This window comes from Doryrhamphus excisus, chromosome 9 (assembly GCF_030265055.1).
Source record: "Doryrhamphus excisus isolate RoL2022-K1 chromosome 9, RoL_Dexc_1.0, whole genome shotgun sequence".
NCBI lineage: Eukaryota > Metazoa > Chordata > Actinopteri > Syngnathiformes > Syngnathidae > Doryrhamphus > Doryrhamphus excisus.
In genome coordinates, this window is record NC_080474.1 from 8,524,334 (window position 1) to 8,546,173 (window position 21,840).

Sequence of the window (21,840 nt, forward strand, 5' to 3'; positions counted from 1 at the left end):
GGGCAACACATTTTCTTCCAAGCTAATCAGCAGCAGGCGGACTTGGTCTGTTTGCGTGTTTTTATGGCCATGCCTTAATGAGGAGCGAAGCTTTCACTGCTTCGTTAAGTGATGACAGCGTTTGATCCTTGGGCCACAAACACCACAACACCCTTGAGTCTTGCAGAGAAACTCGACACAACAAGAAAAAAAATGTTAGGAAGTCGTGTTAGTCGATAAGACTGCTGAACTGCACTGAACTCAACTTTTTGAACCTTCATACTTATTTTGCTATCGTTGCAACGGAAACATCCAACATTTTACAAAAAGCTTTGGCGTTCCCAAATGGTTGGACCCTTTATGCTTGTGTACACAGCAGAACAAGACAATAAAACTGCAAAATTCAGTTCTTGGTGGTGCTCCTTTTTGCGTGAAAAATGATTTATTCAACAATTTATGCATGCATTTAACTAAAATCAGCTTCAAGTCCCATAGCATAAAAATAGATCTTATTGGGTCAGTTTGCTTCTAAAGATGTGGCCCATTGTGATTTCTGTCATGGGGGCTGCCCAGCCCGGGATGTTGTGGGTCAGGGGAGCGAATACTTTGGTGACCTCCTTAAGTCCCGCCAACATTCTTATTAAGGTTATCTGGGAAAAGGGGGAAAACCCAGGACATGCTGACCTTGGAACGCCTCGGAAATCCCCTAGAATAGCTAGAGTCTCCCGGGAGAGGGAAGCGTAGAACTCTCTGCTCGAACAGGAAAAGTAGAAGAACATCGATGGCTCCTAAAAAAGTACTGTATGTGAAAACATCATAGAGGAGAAGGCTTTTGCAAAGGTGAAGGAAATGGAACCTACCGGAGAAGACCTCGGGAAAATGGCGGCCAACACATTGTAATGGTTGCCAGGGCACAGTCAACACAACCATTCACACTCATCACTGAGTAGGATGTGAACACACCCTGCTTGTATGGAAGTCAGGCGAGGCAACCATGTCATATTCATGACAACAATTGCCCCCCAACTGCATCCTTCCTTTTTTTATATGTATATGTATAAGCTGTCGAATGATTGGCGATTTTTTTGCAAACAGTGGTGCAACACTGCTCGTTAAACAGTGTTGAACAGTGCATGTAACATAAAGTAGATCAGTGTTTTTCAACCTTTTTTGAGCCACGGCACGTTTTTTACATTGGAAAAATCTTGTGGCACACCACTAACCAAAAATGTTGAAAAATGTCACCACGACCTCACACGTGCATCAATAAGTCTATCGGAGGAACAAGGTAGGTGTTGCCACACGGACCAATATTACATTGCTCTGCCAGTCTTTACACCACAGACACTCCACAGTAGCCACGTTTTTACATGACCAGTTTTTCTCTTTCCTAATGACCTTTCGGGAAACAATGGTATCCATAGAAAGGAATATTCCTATATCTTGTCTACATGCGCCGCAAAAATCAAACAGAATAGTCAATAGGGCATGCCCAATAAAACGTAAACATCAACATCACGTGATACCGGCTTCCCCAAGTTTTTCATTCACTTGTTGGAATAACTCCGTATTGCCAGTTTTTCGTCTGTCCAGTCTTGAAATTTAGTTTGAATCAAAAACAAACTTTGCTTAGTCCAGTGCCGATTGCTGGCCTCCATTTTTAAAAGTGAAGAACGTCTGGATCTGCGTGTTACGTCATATCTGAGCATGCGCTGAAAGAACGCACCCGGGATCAATTTAAACAGGAAAAGATCAAATTCAATCTTGCTAATATTTTATAATTAAACTCAGGACATGTTTTATATAGATATATATTTTCTTTTTTAATAAAACTGCACTTGTGAATGGCGTATAGAAGGGTTTAGATTCTGTTCCACAGATGGCGGTAATGCACACGAAAGCTGCTTGCCAACCGCCAATAAACAACAGAAGAAGAAAAACACCACGAAGAAGAACGCACCCTGACAACTTTCCGTTTGAGCGGGTACAAGATACCTCAATCGGATTGGGGAAAGGAATATTCCATCCCTGTTCAATTCTTTCCGTTTGAGCAAATACTAAACCAAATGCAATTGGAATATTTGGGTCCAGGTATACTATTGACATAATGGCTATTGACATAATATTTGCAAATGATGATTAATAAATGTTAATTATAAAAAGTGATATTGGATAATTCCTCACGGCACACCTGACGGTTTCTCAAGGTACACTTGTGTGCCGTGGCACAGTGGTTGAAAATCACTGCAGTAGATGACTGTAACCCACCACAAAATTCATTCATCACCATCGTTTTGGGAACTAAAACCACCAAAGTTCCTCTTCCATGGCAGAATTGAATAGCGTAAAACTTCCTTCATCACACATGTTGTCGGTCTCTCTCTCTTTCTTTCTCTCTCTCTCTCTTTCTCTCTCGAGGTGTCGCTCTCTGTGCCGTCCTCTTCCTCTGGCGGTAATCCAGTCTTCATAATCGTGAAACTCGATGACAATGTTTTTTTGGAAACTGCGCCATGCTGTAAGGATCCAGCTACAGACAAAAGTTGCTCTTGGCATGCGGGCGTCTGCTCGGTGCAGTTACCCAGTCTTCAAGCACGTGTTATAGTCTTACCTCTGAAAGCTTTTATATCTTTCAACTTTGTCAGCTTTTCATGTGTCATCATACCTTCATTGATGCTAATCTTACGCCAAGAAGTCATATTTTTAACGTGAAAGCGGCATCATATGTTTCCTATGATGGAAGTTTGTGACTACTGGGTTGTCACTGTGCAAGTGCACAACACGTCTAGATTCCAGTCCAGTAGGCGGCGCTATTTATAGATGTATAGTACACATGAGCGCGTATGACGTGGCATTAAGTTTGGTGTAGGATCAGTTGGGGTATTGCTGGCGTTTACACGCTATTTCTGCTGCTTCATGAAAATGACGGTACAATGGAACCATGATACAACGGTCCACCTATGAGTGGTGGTGGATGCAGGTCAACAACGTGATATGGCTGATACGTGTGTCAACAACGTGATCGCCGCACGCACTCCAATACGTGTTGTTTTCATTCAACATAACAGGCTTTGTAATCTTGGCAGTATATTTATGGTGTTTATTGAATAATCCAAATCCAACAATGTTTTACATTTGATTTTAGAATAAATTGTGCTTGTTGTTGCTCACAAGAAACTGGAGCGTGTGCATGCATACTCAACGCTGTTGTTTATACGTCTTTTACATGTTTTTGCCGCATAATAAAAGCTGTAAAAATGGCCAGAAGGTAAGTTTGGTGTAGGATTAGTGCATTTGATAAGAGCGCAGCATGGATCTCTACCATAGGAATACATGCTGCACGGCAACCAGGAAATGGAAAGGCCGTGTAGCATGCAGGACGTTACACAATGAAGGGAACTTTTAACGCAGGCAAACGCGTGCACATACACTGGTGAGTTCCAAATATGAAAAATGTAAATAGTTCATAGTGTTATGTGCGTAAATAAATTGTTATATTCAGGCAAAACAACAATTTTAATGTGGTGGCATAGTTGTTTATATATGGCTAAATATACATGGCTAAATTTGTGTCAAAGTGAAAGTTATGCATGAGAAAGCCTCTGTTCTCCCCCCTTTTTTCATTTATTGAGAATTTGTAATTTAGTGAAACCTACCTATGTTCTACTGCTAAAGAATGGAAAAAGGTAGAAACAAAGCTTTTATGAGATGATGAGATATTGTTCATTTGGTATATTCCATGTCTATATAGCCAAGAACGCAATATTCTGTGTGTCTTCAAAAATCACTCAAAACCATAAAAATGTCCTGTACGGGGACAGTTTTGAAAAGCATCTGTGATTATTAATTGTTGAGCATGTTGAACTGAACATGTTGAACTATTAATTGTTGAACATGTTTAGTTCGTAACTAAACAGTTATTGTTGAACAGTTATTTTAAAAACACATAATCAGCAGTCTTATCACCAGTTATTTCACCTTTATTAAATAATAATAACATTAAAAAAAGACATTTCTCTGTACAAATTCTACAAACAACAGTTTGCGTTATCTGGCCAGTGCCGTGTATGTGTGTGTGTGTGTGTGTATGCCCATTGGGACTGAGGAGGTATACTGAGGAATACTGACATCCCAGAAAATGCAAATGTTATGGAGCAGGATGTCTCCAAATATACACCTTCAATCATTATTAGTGCTTGAACGTTTTGTAAATGCATTGTTGGATGTGTGTGTGTACATCGAGCGAGAAAGAGAGAGATAATGTAAGCTCCAAGGCACTTGGAAAACAGTCCAATAAACACAGTTGGATGGTTCATTTCTCTCTCCCTTACCCATGTATGTTGTTGATATTGTTGAACATGACACAAAGACAGGAGAGACACTTTAGGTTCCTAATAACTAATAACCTTCCCATAGGAACATTCCTGATTTTGTCCTCGTTTTCTGTGGCGGAGCCGACATCCTCACCGTCGCTTTCATTTTTTCTAGCCTTCTGTGTGTGCGTGTCCTCGCCACCAGCATATTATTGGATATGTTAACATGCACAGAAACCCCGTTTGCCTTCGTCAAATTGCATGTTTAGCATTCAAGGTAAATGATTGACAAAATCCCTTCTTGCTGTTCTCATAAAGCAACATGATTATATTGTTTTTATTTTTAGCCACATTCAAATGAGAAACAGTATGCTCTGATAATATTTTGTGCATTGCTGTTTTCACACGCTAATGCATTATGAGAACAAATTTCACGATGAACAGCGACATCATTAAAAGATGGATACAACATCAGCATATACAGTAGAGCCCCGCTTGTTGCTGAGGTTACGTTCCGAGCCTACCAGCAAACGGTCTTTTCTGCTAGTTCAACTTTGTCCTCCGAGTTCAACATTTGCCCTAAATATGCCTCACACGTCATCAAATATATGAATGAATGTTAAAACAGATGAATCAAAGTCACAGGCTAGCCCTTAGCCTGGTCATCAGGCTAGCATGACAATGATGTTCTCCAAAGTAGTGACTCTCAAATTAGATTCAAATATGATACAATAATAAAATACAAGCAATGTTTGACTTGACAAAGTAAAATTAAGCAATATTTTAGGTGTCTTTTCCAATGGTATACCTTCATTGCACAGTTGTAAGTGAAATATCTGATGTTGTGGTCTTATTTAGCGCAATTTTGATCATTCATTAGAATCTATGCATTATTTGTTCAATTATTAATTATTCATTTTTGAATTATGGATTCAATTCTTCTAAAAATGCACTATGGATATTGTTATGTGTATTTGTCTTTAAAAAGACGACAGAGGCAGATAGATGTATTTGCTTTGTTTGACATAAATAGCAAAAAGGTTTTTGAGTCCCAGGGTGAGACCATTTAAAGCGCCACTTGAGGCGGTGCGGGGGTTTGATGCTCTGCAGGCCACTGAGTCATCCTAGCTATCGGACATAATCTATACTACCTGCATGATGCGATTCCTGTACGTGTATGCCATAGGCTTTTACATATATATGTACATTTGACCTTACTGTCACATACGTATTTCTAATTGAATATGAATGTTTTATTATTGTGCGGGGATCCACTGTATAGGTATGATGTGCATATACGACCAGGTTTCTTCACAAGGCTCCTCCTGCATGTAAGTATGAAGTAAGCATGACATCATCTACTCTACGTCTGTACGTCACGTTCATCTGGCACTGGCCCTCCTCGATGGCTGTCCTCCGATACAGCGTATTCTGTGGTTAGCTTAAGGCTCGATTGTGTGTCCGAGAGAGATTCCATTCTCCTCCGTTCCTTGACTGAGGGTGACAGATGTCCCCCCGTGCACTGACACAGCTCTTTGGCAATCCATAGGTTGCAATAAAACCATCATCGACATTTAGTTCACACAGTGTCATCAGTTGGGCATCATACAGTCTAAAAACAAAATGATCCATATATATATTCATATATATATATATCTATAGTGTATGGACAAACTATAGAATCTAAAGCACAACTCCATAACACCATGATTTTGATTTACCTCAGATTTTCTGATGTGCCAAAATCCCAACACAATGCTAAATAAAGTCTAAGAACGTTTTACAAACTGAAGCTGTCTCTTCCTAACCTTCTCAAACGTCTAAAAGAACTGAAGAAAAACAGCCACCGTTACTCTTCTATGCCACTGGTTTCATAACACGCACACGAGGGCGGGGAAAAAACACGCATGGCAAGCTAAGAACGCACAGAACTCATACTGAAAACTGAAAAGAAAGAAAGAAAATGTCCTTTTTCATCCTGCTTTCCATTTGGGAGTTGATCTTTAGGAGAAAGGCATCGGCTTGATATGTGGCAATTTCAGTACCCACAGCTTCTGTTTCAACATGCGGTCTCGTTTGTCCACTTTCAAACGTTTGTCTCCTCATTTGGTACCAAAATGTCCCGACGCAGAGTGATCATTCGCGGGATCACACCACCCTTCCCGCTCTAAACGTTCAATGAAGCACCTGTCAATCAATGTCAGGCGTTTAGAAGCAAGCAGGCGCTCTCCTACAGGCGGAGGAGATTTGGGAGTCAGAGTTCCTACTGGTACACAAAGAGCGCTCACAATTCCAAGCAAGGGTAAGAGCTGCTGGGCATTGAACAACAGATAGTGCTTCTTTGTCATGTTTCTCAGTCGCGGGGTGGGGGTGGGGGGGATCATGGCATCAATTTTCCCCCGCCGTGTTGTCCTTCTCCTCAGGCCTCTGAGCAGCACTTCTGCTGGTTTATCTTCACTTTATGCTTGATGCCGTCATAGAGCTCGAAGTTGTAGTTCTCCAGCGTGGTGGAGGAGCGTGACGAGAGGCCGCTGTAGGAGCACGTGCAGTAGAGCAGCAGTCCGGCGCAAATGGCACCCAGCAGGACGCCCAGAGAGCTCATGACGATGATGGTGAGCAGGATGGGGTCCAGGGTGTACAGCCAGACACTGTCCTTGTCCTTCTCTGACACCAGGGTGACAGAGGGGGGGTCCACGTCAGCTGAGGCTGGGGTGGAGAAGGAGGAGGGCCACCCGGGAAATAAATACTCTGGAAGAAAATGAGGAAACTTCTGAAAACCATTGCTTGTGTCAAGTACAACAATCCAGTTTGAATTGACACTGTCAAATAAGTCATAGGTGAGGAATGGATTTATTATTGTGGTTGCAGGTTGTAGGGCGGTATTGCCCACACTCAGTTGGGGTTGGCGGATTGATCTAAATATCAGTAGCGTTGATACCAAGGGAAATGGTAATGTTTTTAATTTATTCTTATTTTATTTGACACATGCCTGAAAAGGAGTCGGAGGCTTAATAGCTTAATAGTATCAGTATTCCATCGCTTCTACATTAGCAAATCTAAAGACAATCCATTTCATCCATTTTCTATCCCGCTTATCCTTGCAAGGGTTGCGGACATGCTGGAGCCTATCCCAGCTGTCTGGTGGCCAGCCAATCACAGGGCACATATAGCCAAACAACCATTCCCACCCACATTCATATGGACAATTTAGAGTGGCCAATTAACCTAGCATGTTTTTGGAATGGGGGAGGAAACCGAAGTACCCGGAGAAAACCCACACATGCACGGGGAGAACATGCAAACTCCACACAGAGATGACCGAGGGTAGAATTGAACTTGGGACTCCTCGCTGTGCGGCCTACATGCAAACCACTCGTCCAGCGTGCTGCCTTGCATTGTGATTTTGTGTCAGGGAATTCCAAAATGGAGAACATATAAATAGAAAAAAAGAAAACAGCTTTCAGGCTGCATGCATGCAGGACAATATGATACCCAGTGGATGTGAGTGGGTATTGGGCTAGAGAATGGAGCTGCCTGTCAGGAAACACACACTTGCTGTGCTCTGTCACACTCGCACATGGACTGTCAGTCACTGTCACACTGCCGTTTTTTTTTGTCTTCTTGAGGAGTCAAAGCAGAGCCGTAGGCAAGTGTCGGCGTGCTCCGCTCTCTGGGTTTGACTCAAAACATCTTGTATAGCCTCCAGTGGAGAGCAGCAGGGTTTAAAAGCTCACCTTCGTTCAGAGAGGGCTTGTTGAAGTCACGTTCTTTGCCGAAATCTACTGGCCTTGGATCTGCATAAACACGAGAGAAAGCCATCGTATGAATCTCACTCATCTAGCAAGGATATACACTTACTAGATAAGTCATTTGTTATTTTTACCACAAATGAACACAGCCAGTCGTAGGAAAGAATGGAAAAACAACATTCATAGAAAAATAGGACTTTTATTGGCTTCACAATATGTTGTTCTTTTATTTCCAAGGGCATGAAACATAACAAGCATTTTGTGAGGCAGGCTGAGGTGCTTCTGCTTCAATTTCATTTTCTTTCAGCAAAATCATAGCACACCTCCAAGAACAAAAGAAATGACGTGTAATATATGTGCATCTGATAATCATTCACTGGCAAGTCATTCAAAAGATAACTACAGGTGAAAAAGCAATTCAGTAGTTATGAGAAATATACAATTAACATAAAATCAAGCAGAGATTCATTTCCATCCTCCCATGCACAGTAAGATAAGGTCATATTATTTCTATAAGGCCATATTAAATGTGGTGAATCCATATTAAAGTTTCTATGAATAGTTACAGACGTCACACAAGTGTGTGCCACGATCCAAATAAAAAGTCTGATTGACACACCAAAAAGTACTTTTTCCTAGAACTGAAAAAAGTTATCAGTTATCGGAAATCAGTTATCTTTATATAGTTTTAAATGTAAATTGGTAAATTAACGAAGCAACTTACAGGCCATCTGCTGAACTTAGTGAGGTTTTTATTTGATTGTGTTTCAGTGCCTATGAGTGAAAATAAAAACAAAAGATGCTGAAGGGGCTCTAAGTCGCTGGCTTAAAGGAAAACTACACTTTTTTTTTAATTGTGTCCATCGTCCACCTTTATGTGAGACATGAACGGTTACTGATTGTAAAAGTACCAGATGGAGGGGTAGGATTTAATAAGCTTTGCTACTTCCTACTCCTTTTGGACATGTGGAACTGTGAACTGATTATGTGATGCGCTCAATTGTAATCTGATGCATGTTCAAATGAAATAAAACCATTACCATTACCATTACATATGTCTACAAAAACGCCAACAACACATATAATATGATGTGCATAATGTGCTTGTTATTAACATTGAATACTGAAGAACTACTTCACTGACATATCGACACCTTGCCACACCACACCAGCTCGTTACTCGCTGGCTAGTGATCAGCTTCACCGTGCTCACGGGCTCACAGTGCCTAAAACTACTACATATTGGAGGGGCCTCCACTGCTGTGTGTGAAAAGCTATGTGAAATCAATGCACCCAGGGAGGAAGTTCCGGTAATGCTTAACATGCAAAATACTGTAAGTATTACCATGTATTACATGTTCTCATGAATGTACCTGTTACTACATGGCACAGCATGTATATAAAACCATAAAACCTTGTTGGAGGTTTTAGGAGGCGTTTTAATAGCGAGCTTTGTATGCGGCAATAGAGAAAGATGTGTGTGTTCTTGTCTTACATAAGGACTGTGGATGATGGGCAAACTTCCAAGGAAAGTGCAGTTTTCCTTGAAGAATATTATACGTATATAAGAGCACCACTGCCGGGTAGCATATGTTACCAATTGTACTAAAAAGTGTTCCCATTCTAAATACTCACTGAAATCCGTAGCCCACACAGACTCAGAGATGCGATTAACAAATTCCATTCATGTTGTTACAATAAGCTGTATATTCAATAATAGCTAACACTAGCAGCTAAACTTTGTCAAATTGCTATTGTTAGCTGACAACAAACAAACATTGTTGGGCAGAGCTTACATTCTCAAAGCAGGAAGAGGAAATAATAGAATAATTTCCCTTTCATTTGCATATAAAAATAAAAGCTATCAAGGCAAATATTGACATTACTTAAGAAACTGACTCCCAATGCTTAAAAAACAGAGGAGGTTGGCACATCACATTTTGTCTGCTTACAACAATGTCCTGATATCACATTCCACAGGTAGAGTGGCCATGAAAGAGACAACAAAAACAACACCCCTATTGTGGCCGTCCCACATACTTATCAATGTGGAACAGAAGGAGCCTTTTGGATTAAAGGTGAAACACCTTCAACAAACAAGAAAAGAAGTACCTTGCTTTCCACATCCGACATCTCCCCCCCAACAATTGTCTCGTAGAATGAGACAAGAGTGGAAGAGTGGTCGCCACACAGGGGAACAACAAGAAAACATCAACCCTGGTGTGGCCATCTCCACGGGACACACCCATCAGAGACTTGAACAGGGAGACGCCACACTTAAAAATATAGAACTGGAAAAGCCTTGTGGGTTAAAGTTCAAACCTCTTCAATAAGTTCAATAACACTTTCATTCCACGGGAAGAGCTGTTTTGCCACCATAAAGGTTTAGGGAGCCATGCCAGTGAACAACAAAAAACAACCGCCCCATTGTGAATGGCCCCAGGGGACACACCCAGCAGGGACAAATAGCAATACTCTACAATTAAAAATGTAGCAGTGAAGAGGCCTTTTGGATTAAAAGTGAAACCTCCTCAACAAACTCGAATTGTGCAATTGCCTGGATTCAACCTTTGCAGATTTCATCTTCTTTCAACAATGCCCAGTGAGAGTGGGCACTAACAAGCTGTTTTGCCACCAGCCAAAACAACAACAACCACCAAAACACCAACTCTAGTGTGGTCGGCCTCAGGGGACACACCCAGCAGGGACATAAACAGGTAGAATCCACTCTTAAAAATGTAGAAGTAAAGAGGCCTTTGGGATTAAAGGTGAAACGTCTTCAGCCAACAAGAAGGGTCCAGTTGGCTCCATTCAACCTTTGCAGGTTTTGCCTGCTTACAACTACGCCCTGACATCTCTCCCCCAATGACTGTCCCATTCCACAGGAAGCGTAGCCACTAGGCTCAGGAACAACTAAAACAATCAACCCTATCGTGCCCACCCCCACCAGAGACATACATAGGCAGAGTCCACATTTAAAATGCTGAGCTGAAGACGGCTTTTCCAGGTGAACCATCCTTGGCAAATTGCTGATCCCAATGAAATGAAAGAGTGGCCACTGGGCACCTAAACACCTAAACTCTATACCTAAAAAATGTGAACTGAAGAAGAGTCTTGATGCAACCTTTGCAGGTCTTCATGACCCGAAGGACTGAGACACCAATGCTGAACCTCCAATAAAAAAAGAAATATGGTACCAGCTATGGAATCTAATAATGGTCACATTCCAACAAAAAGTCATGCATGGCGACACACTGCCAACATATCATATGGACAATCGGTTTTGCAGAGGATCGAGTGATGGACTCTAAACGACCCGTATCAGACAATTAGAGCTCTGAATGTGCGATGGTACAGTATGCATAGTGCACAGTATGCATATAGCAAGTTTTACTGCATCTCATCATTGCTGAAGGCACGACAAAGCGTGAAAAGTCAAGGTGTTCTGTGGGCGATCTTGGATGCTCACTAATGATGGTGGTTCTAAGCCCTCAGGCTACCATCCTGAGTGCACTCAACACAGCGGTGCAAAAGGAGGTGAAAAGGCCCTGCAGCTCCAATTAGTAAAACAGAATAATAGAATAAGGAGAGAAGTTTTATTCGACTATAAATGGCCGTTTGGCATCATACATTAAAGTGATAATATTAGAAGAGACAGAATTGCTTACTGCAGTTTTTTTTTACATACAGTAAATGCAATCAGCTCCATTAACAAATTAGAAATATTAAAGGGCTCCGGAGTAGGCTGTGATTGGGGAAGGAGAAGATTGATTTAAACGCGTTGAAAAATGGCAGCACATTTGCTAAACGTTGCAAAAAAGTTGAGCCCAGGAAAGCAAAAGCTGCATAGCTAAGGCAACATAAATACACTCCATATATCATTCCTCTATTTGAATTTTAGACCTGCATTGATCGGGTTATGGCAGCGCACTGCTAAAGGGCTGTATTATCTGTAAATCATCTACAGATCGATGGAGCAATTTGAACGGATGCAGGCTAACACGGCAGACATTCCAAGTAACTCAAATGCATGTTGGGCCAAGCACAAAGCAGCGTTTTTAAAAGCTAAACCTGAAACCAAAACCTGAACCCACAGTGTGCAACATTGTGTCAAGTAAAGATTTAATGCAAGACATTTCATTGAATTTCCATGCACACAAAGGTCTGTTTGTGAGATGCTGCAGCTGAGATGTGTGCAGCCTGGCCAAAGTTTATTTTATTGTATCGGCCAACCTGGCCTCCTCTCTTCCCGTCCTTCAGTTAAACCCCCAAACTGCCTCCCAGTTTAGTTTTCTATCCAAGAAAAAGAGGGGGTGAAATCTAACTTTGGATTTGTCTTTCATCTACCTCCATCTCTGGGTTCTTCGGCGGAAAATGTATCACTCTAAATGGGCCCTCTGCCGACAAGAGATTTTGTCTCTCATATTTTCTCCTGTGTTTTATACAGGAAGGATTTGCAGCAGAGGGGAATGAGTGGAATGAGAACAAGGAGGGTTTAATGAAAAGGCCAAGGGATTTGAGCATAAACATAACCATGTGTAAGGAACACTCAGCACAAGGTGCTGAGCAGCTTTTGCTACAGAAAGAAAACAACGATTACAAGTTACATTCAATTTTGGTGTTCAAAAATAGATAAGTAAATGAACAGCTTTTTACTTTTTACTTATCACTCCCAGATTTAAAGGGGAACTGCACTTCTGCAAGTCATTCACAATCCTTATGTGAAACATGAACACCCATTTATTTCCTTCACCTGTTCTGTGCCTTATAAGACGAGAAAAGGAGTTAATATAGCGAGCTAACACTGCACGTCATTGGGATCACCTATTTCGACTATGAAGACCTCTAACAATGTAGCATGGTTTGATATCCATGCTGTGATCATGCATCAACACGTACACTGATGTTAACATGTCATTGTTGCAGTATCTTGCCGTATTTTGAGGATTTAAACCACTACCCAAACTTATTTTCGAGGCGCATTGATACACATACTTATGCTAGTTTGGTCAACAACAGCAGCATAGACACAGCGACAACATTTACAATGTACACTCTCCTTGGGATGGCTGTGTCTTCCAGCACAAGGCGTGTGCTCTAGTCCTCAGGTGAAAAATGCTGACGGAAAACCAGCTTCTTATTGAGTGTTTGTAGTGAAGAGCTCGGTATCCACTCTTCCCGCTGAGACTAGCGGTTAGCGACGCGTCGTGTTAGTTTGCCAGATAAAAACAGTTTTTCATGTTAGCTGCAACAATAACAATATCGCTGTAGCTTGGTTAACAACCAAGTCAGTCATGTAAATGGAACACTTTTTTCGATACTCTGTGCATTTTTTTGTTTGTGAGAGCTTTATCGTCAAAGTAGATATAGCCCATGACATCTGTTGTTAACTAGCTCATATTAACTTGTTTTCTCATGCTAAAATGCACAGAAATGGGAAAAAATATGTGTACATGAGGATTGTGAATATTGAGCAGAATTACAAAAAAAGCGCAGTTCCCCTTTAAAGTCAATAAAGGATAAACATCAAGAAAACTATTTAAGACTGTATAGATACGAAACATTGTAGCATTGCACTTTAAAACAATTAAAATACTCATGGTTTGGAACAGTGTTTTTCACATCACAGACAATAAATTTTGTACAGTGGCACCTCGGTTTTTGTATTAATCTATTTCAAAACTAAATTGCACTATTAATCTACCCCACCTTACCAGAAAAAAAAAAAAAAATATATATATATTAACACAAAAACACATTGTGCAGACAACATTATAGTTTGATATATATATATATATGTATATATATATATATATATATATATATATATATATATATATATATATTTGTATATATGAGTCTTATTTACATCGTATATATATATATATATATATATATATATATATATATATATATATATATATATATATATATATATATATATATATATATATATCATATCATATCATAGACAGGCAACAGAGCTGACTTGTGGTTCTGGTTTCCATTTCATTAGCTTGTCAATGGGCTGCTAACAAGGATGTTTTGTGATAACACGACATTAACAGCACACAGTGAACACACGGAATTCATGCAGTCGACAGGAAATGTGTGTTATTGTGCCATAAAACACACTAACCGAGGTTCCACTGGTAGTAGTCAAATGCAAAGTAGAAGTGTGACTATTCTTTCTTTGAGAGCGGCAATGGAGCTGGAATGATTTCTGGGTAGAGGTTAAGAGCACGGTAAAAGGTAACACTACGAATACATTTGGACTCACACACTGTGTTAATAACACAACAAGACTGAGTCAACTACACTTGGGATTCGTTGTGCATTCAGTTCTGCAGAATGATGGGAAAAGGGACTAATAAAAACAACTAATACATTACAATGAATAATTTTCATTGAAAACCGAATCCTGCAAAAACTGGGATGTAGAAAAACCGAGGTACCGGTGCATTATTAAAAAGCTGTGGTGACAGTATATATACTATATGAACCAGAGCGACCCAAAATCAGTAGTATTCCGTCAAAGATTCCCAAATTATGAAGAACACCGGGACCAAATCCCCGCCTTAAGTAGGTATACAAAAATACCAATGAAGCAAAAGCCAAAAGTGCTGGAGAAAATCAGCAATAATTAATACCTAGAAAGGCTTCAAACATGCATAAGATGTGAAACCCTTCAATTAAAGGCTTCATGAGTTCAGAGGTAACACAATGAATGCTTGGTCTCGTTTGATGAATGAAAGCTCAGTTGCACCATATTTTACAATCAGTCAATAAATCAACCAACCATACACCCACAGATATTAACAGCTGGATATTTCAGTCAAAATGTGTGAAGAACATACAAAGATGCAGACACAGGCTTCACGTATCCATAGGATTCAGGCAACAACTTTTCAGTCATCAAGAGGCTGGATTTTGATCATCGAATGCATATCCTGTTTCTTCATGTGCTGTAATGTGTTCGTGCATGCTTTGTCTGTTGTAGACTAAGTCCACAAGTCCACTTTTGTTTAAAAAAATTCTAAAAGAATTCTTAGACAGTAATCCCTCGTTTATTGCTGACCCGAATTTCTGCAAAGGAGTATTCCTTCCTTAAAAATTGAATCTTTTTGCAGTTATGAAATCCTGTTTACGGTGTTCTGAATAGAGTTTTTAACATCATGAGAGCCCTCTAGGGATTAAATGGAACCCACATAATAACCTTTACATCGACATTACGCAGTATAGTACACATAATCAGAGAAAATGAGCCATTTGAGATGTAAATAAGACTCATGTGCTAATGCGTTGCAATAAATGTGTTCCGGATGTGTGGATTTTAGCTGGATTATAGCCCCAACTGTAGTCTGTGTTGTTATTGTGATTTTTATTACTATGCCTATTGTGAGATAATTTAAACCTGCAGTAAACCTGCCTGTTCGTCCAGCAATCAAGTCTGGTGCTGGTCTCACCAAACAATTACAGACACCGAGTGACTAGTTAGAATAACATTCACAATTTGAATGCAGTGCATTTTCTTAATTCCTTGCACTTGTATTTTTGTACATTTAGACATTGTAAAACTTGACAATGCTTAATTTGGGCAAAAAACACCAAACTTTTGCTTCAATATGAATATTTGTGGGCTAAGAATAGGCCGTATTCAATTACTAAACAGTGCAATTCATACATTTAATAAAGTGAAGTCGCAAAATTTGAACCAATGTGGCAAGGGATATCCAAAAAATCTACACCAAACATATTTGGAGGCGTTCAAATGCATGCAACAGGTAGCGCCGTAAACCCTGATGACATGTCAGACATCAGAAAGCCAAAAGACACAAGAAGTTGAAGAAAAGGGAAGTATGATAGCTTGGATGAATAACCCACTTGAAAACAATGTAATGGGCAGTCCTTGCTTTATGATGTTTTCTTTGGTTACGGTGCACTCCTGTTAAATCCTTAATACTGTACAAAAAGAAAATGATAACCAGCTAGTGCACACAACAGAATAATACGTAGGTGGAAAAATACATTGTGCCCACTGAGGGAAGACACAGTGCACATGTGTAAGGATCTGCATTTAAGAAATGGCCAGTGTTAACTAGCAGTCTCATGACTGAAACTTTCTCCTGCCAAAAACCCTTTCTCTCGCCCCTTTGTAAAGCCCCTTGCAGTGTGCTAGTGCAAGTTTTATTGTTATTTGATTGTATTCAATCTTTTCATCAAGGTCGATTGTATGTCCTTCATGTAAAATTCCAATTTAAACAAAAACTCAACTTGAACTTTTAGGTGCCAGCATTGTTTTCAGTTTTGATATTACTATTTCAAAAGGTTGTAGCTTGAAAATGGTTAGAGATAAAGACATACTGCAAATAAGAAAAATTATCAGTATGACCCAAAGTTAGTGATGGGAGTAAATCTACTCATCTAATGTGCATATGATAATGTCATCAGGCTCAGAATTGTTCAGATCCCCGTCTCCACGGTACCAAAATGTCTGATCGACTTGGGATCCTCTTCTTCATCTCTTAAGCAAACCCAGCCATCAACAACGCCATTTACAGTGAGATCTTGAACACCACTGTTGCCAGCACCGCCATCATTACTGCTATTATTATCAAGATAACTTATCTTATTGTCATCATATTCTCAGGTTATGTCTGTCTATTAGCAGTGCATTTTGGGCATCCCGCGGATGGTACGCTGTATTCCACTATTTCCGCGTTTTATTTACATTCCCGCTAACCTTCTCACCATTAGCAACCCATCACATCCCCCCAAATATTGTCAACCCCGAACATGGTTTAACAAAGCATCGGCTCAAGTATGTTGCGTGTGGACTGTGAACGCACAAGGGGCTTCAAAGTTTAGAAAGTTAACAACTTTGCATAGAACACGCCCACACATGTTGTTCAGATTGAAATGACAGATGTCCGCCACCTCCTGGGGGTAAAGTATGAACTCTATGAGGCATCATATTTGCAGAAATGGCTTGTTAAATTCAGCAAAGTGGCTTGTTGCAATTTTGCAACTGTGGTGCTTAAAGAGTTATAATTCCACAAAACTCATTCATAAATCGAGGACCTCCTGAAAAATGAGAACATAGTCAGGTCTGACGCCAACACTGTCAAAATCAAAAATTTTCCACAAATGACTTTCAGTCAAATAAAATTCACTTTGGACTAAATCTAATAAAAATAGTCGTGTTTGTGTGGACATAGCCAAAGTGCTCCGAGGTTTCACTGTGACCGATCAAAGGAACAACATACTTGACGTTGAAGGTGTACTTGTCAATCATTCCCTGCTGGAAAGTCCGCTCTAATTCTTTCTGTCTCTCAACCACTGGCTGACAAATAAACACCTGATTCTCCTCCTTGAAAAAAAAACAGTCTGTTTTCATGTAGTGCATGAACCCAGGATAGGTTATTAAGTGTCAAGCTGGGTCCACACACTAGATCAAAGTGGACCACATAGACATATACTGTTCTAAATTCCACTGAAGAAAAAGAAGAAAACAAAACTGCTGTTGGAACAAAGGTGTTCCATTGGTTCCACAGTGTGCTCCAGGGTCGTCAAATTGATGTTATCTGGTCTCACTGGATGACAGAATTGCTCATGGAAAGTCAACTCAGGAATTGTTCTTCTCTCATCAGTGCAACGTCTCCAGACAACCAGGAAGTGAAAGTGAAGGTGCATCCTGATCGGTCCGTTGCATCAATCATCGGGGATAGGAAGGTGACGACTCCACTGACTAGAGACTTTCAGGAAGTCCTGACGCCCTTTGATGCGTTGACATACTGTGTGATTCCCACGCAGTCCACTTTTCAACATTGGGGATCACAGCAGTCGCCTTCCTTATCCTGTCTGATGACCAACATGGGCTCAAGACCTGGCCCGCTATCAGGTTGAGGGATGTTTTGGTTGGGGTTGTGCATCAGATTACAGCTGGAGTTTTGGTTGTAGAAGCAGTTTGGATGATTTAGATGTTGGTTGTTATGGTACATCACTGAATGATGATGGCTAGTGCTGGTCTTCTTGGACCCCCAATGGTACCGAGAGCAGCACAATATCACCACCACAATTACAGTAACCAGAAGAAAGAGGGCGCCTCCTCCCGCTAACAAGTAGTACCAGTGGGCAGCAATGGTCTGCACTTCCACTGTGTCTACAGTAGGTTCCATCCCAGACATGGCACCCCCTGGGGGGCAGGAGGACACGTTACTAGTTGGTTCAGCAATGGTGGGAGGCAGGCATGCAGACCACATAAAGGGTTAAAAGCTGGGATTGACCATTAGCAAAACCCGTCCATGTGCCGATACCAGAAGAACCAGAAGTAAACACATATGCAGGTTTGCCGCACCGGCTAGTCTTTCATACTGGAAATTAAATTGTTAAATTTAATTTCCAATCACCCAATCTCATACATCTGTTGATGTATCATTTTTGTATCCTCCAGACCTACATATTGATAAATATGTCTACTGCTATTAGTGGTACCTCTGTTTTCCAATGGTCTGTTTTTTGAAAAAAAAAAAACAAGAAAAAAAAACAAACAAACAAACAAAAACAGTTTTTATACGGTATGGCCAAACTTCTTCTCTAACAAACTAGTTTGCTAGCATATCGTTCCATGGAATCGAGTGCACAAACAAAGCATCCATGCATCGCTTCAGCTTCTTGAGTGCTTGAACTCCAATTTTAAAAAAGCATCTCACGTCTCATCTGAGCTAACGAGTGACTCTGGGAACACCAAGTGTAGGTAGGACTGCAAGGTTTATAGTGTGTCATGGATTCACAATATTTATTACTCAAAAGGATTTACATTAGGTGCAGCATGGCTCAGGTGGTAGAATGGTCATCTCCCAACCTGAAGTTTGCGGGTTTGATGCTCTGTGATCCTCTCACAGTGTCCTTGGGAAAGATAGTGAACCTGATGTTGCGTCATCAGTAGGTAAATGCACTAACAGCGCTTTAAGTGCCTTGGAGGTGGAAAAGTGCTATACAAGTGGAAAGAACATTTACCATTATTTCCTCTAGAAAGATTCCATTTTTGACAGACCCTTTGCAATGGATTAATTATGAAAACTGAGGTACCACTGCACTGTATGAGATTGTTTTAACATATTTTGTACTGTTGACAATGTATGCTGAAAACCTGCATTTACCGAGCTTGCTAAATTATTTTACAATTGGTTTGGCGAATGGTCAGTAATTGCAGGGCTGAGCTGAAATATTTGCACCGGTCTGTGGTAGCAAACATTCTACTATAGATGATGTTTGGTTGGTATTCACAGCGGCGACCTAATGCAAACAAATGCAGATGCGGTGTAAAATGACTCCAAATCTACATCCTATGCAAGGTGCTTATAGGTGAATGATTTCCTTGGGCTTCTTTTCATCAAAGCGTTAAGGTGGATGCAAACAGCCAAACACGCAAATGCACATGCCATGCATTTAGCTAGGTTCACAGAATGCAAATTATTGACTATGATTTGATGGTTTGGACAAATGAAGGTGAGAGTTATGTGGCAGGATGTTGAAAAATGCATCATTTAGCAATCAGGATATATTGCTAAGTAAATGGGAAAAGTGAAGAAATTGCAGAGTAGCAGAGGATGAGACAGGAAGCCAACTTTAGAATTCAGGTTATCGGGATTTGATGAATATAGTATGTAAATGTCAGCTAACATTAGTATTTTTAATCATGTCCATTTTTGCATGCATATCTTTCCCCATCGGCCCATGGAAAATATAAGATGGTGGCCTAAAGCAGACTAGAACACACTTTATGCTTTAATCCATGCTTTATGGACTTCTTTCTGAAAGTGAATAACAACTCCTTGTTTACCCTGACTGTAATCTGTAAACATTTAATGAGCTTGAGTAGGTCATCAGAGGGTCACTTAATTGTAGCTCTTCCTGTTTGTTTTGACTATTTTTAGGACTGGAACACAACTTTGAATGCTGACAGTATTCTGATCTTTTCTCATAAAAGCACACACACACACACACAAATACCCGCTTTAGTGGTGTTTCGTTTTTATGTTTTGTTCGCTCACGCCAAGTTTAGCGTTTGAATGCCTTAAAAAAGACCACATCTGAATCTTTTCTCAGTGATATCAGAGGCCAAAAGCTAGAAATCAGCTTTTTTTGTGGTGTCAAACTGAGTTTGTGTAGCACTACGCAGTATTTCTTGGATAGGAATGATTAAATGCGGTTGTGCTTCAGCCTCCCACGATGAAGCATGTTTTCCAAACAGAAGCTGCATCAGTGATTCTAAACTGGTTGGGACCCGACGTCATCTCTTAATGACAAATGCTGGGTTTTCAACCCCCATACAGTATATGCGCTTGTGATTAGCATTAGAGATTTACATGGCCATTTTGACAATTAAATCGATAACTAAGAGGCACATTTCACTTAAAACAACTGATTTATAGCAAGTTACAGTCAAGGCTCAACAGTATACAGGACTTGCAAATTCACAACTTTAATGGCAGTGGACTACAAACAAACTATTCATTAATAGTATTAATTCATCCACTGCAAAAAAAGATTCCTCAATTTTGTTTCGCTACCCACCAGTTGAGAGTCAATAGCCACGATTACATGAGTTTTTCTCTTTCCAAATTACCTTTCCGAAAACAATGGTATCCATGGAAAGGAATATTCCAATTTTGTCTCCATGCGCTGCTATAATCAAACAGAATGGTGCATGCAGAGTAAAACGTAAACATCAACATCACGTGATACCGGCATCCCCGAGTTTTTTTTGTTGGAATACATAACTCTGTATTACCAGGTTTTAGTCCATCCAGTCTTGAAAAAAATGTTCAGTTCTTTTAAAGTTTGGATCAAAAACAAACTTTCCACAGCATTCCAGTGCCGATTGCGTGCCTCCATTTTTTAAACTGAAGAACGTCTTGAGCTGCGTGTTACGTCATATATGAACATGCGCTGAAAGAACGCACGCGGGATAAATTTAAACAGGAAAAGATTACATTCAATCTTGCTAATATTTTATAATTAAACTCAGGACATGTTTTATACAGATATATATTTTCTTTTTTCAGAAACACTGGACTTTAATGAATAAAGTATAGAAGGATTTGGATTCTGTTCCATACTCCTGTTCAGAAGGTGGCAGCAAAGCACACCAAAAGCTGCTTGCCAACCGCCAATAAACAACAGAAGAAGAAGATACCTCAATCGGATTGGGGAAAGGAATATTTCACCCCTGGGAATCCGATTATATATTCATTCAGATTGGCACTTTTCTTTCAGAATGAGGTGTATACAAAGGTTACATTCATTCCGTTTCAGCAAATAAAGCCAATGCAAGCGGAATATTTGGGTCCATGTACATGTGGCTATTGATCTTCACGGATCTACACAACATCAAGTACCATGCCATTGCATGGACATAGATTATTTTGAATAACAGTGTACACAAACCGAGTTTGATCCTTGTGTTTACAGCAAGTGTAAGGATGCTATGTTGTTGCAACAAAGGTTATTTTGAAAGAAAAGCTGTCAACTCTTTTCAGGGGTCCAGCCACGTGGGCACTGTGGCAAATGATATTTCTGGTTAAAATTATCATGGAAGATCAGAGTTTTACTTATTTTATAATGCAAATGTTAACATTTCGGTCTATATTCCTTTTGCTACCTATTAGAAAATGAACACCTCAACACGGGAAGTGAACACGTTTTCAATGACAAAGTGTAAAGTATATGAATAATGTGTTAACAATTATGTTTGGACATCATGGCTGGAATGAGTTATCAGCAGTAGACATGGAGAA

At 40.1% G+C, this 21,840-nt stretch overlaps 1 protein-coding gene across 2 annotated transcripts in view; it reads right to left on the reverse strand.

Moving 5' to 3' along the window:
• Positions 1 to 3,935: 3,935 nt before the first annotated feature.
• Positions 3,936 to 21,840, reverse strand: part of LOC131135492 (neuropilin-2-like) — a 109,547-nt gene continuing 91,642 nt past the window's right edge. The window contains exons 17-18 of one of the 2 annotated variants that reach the window (XM_058081458.1): positions 8,024 to 8,083; positions 3,936 to 7,037 (exon numbers count right to left, since the gene is read on the reverse strand). In XM_058081458.1, coding sequence (XP_057937441.1) covers positions 6,709 to 7,037; positions 8,024 to 8,083 — 389 coding nt within the window. In that variant the 3' untranslated portion in view covers positions 3,936 to 6,708. Of the gene's footprint in view, positions 7,038 to 8,023; positions 8,084 to 14,018; positions 18,234 to 21,840 lie in introns of those variants that run through there. The other variant, XM_058081459.1, reaches the window with a different exon arrangement.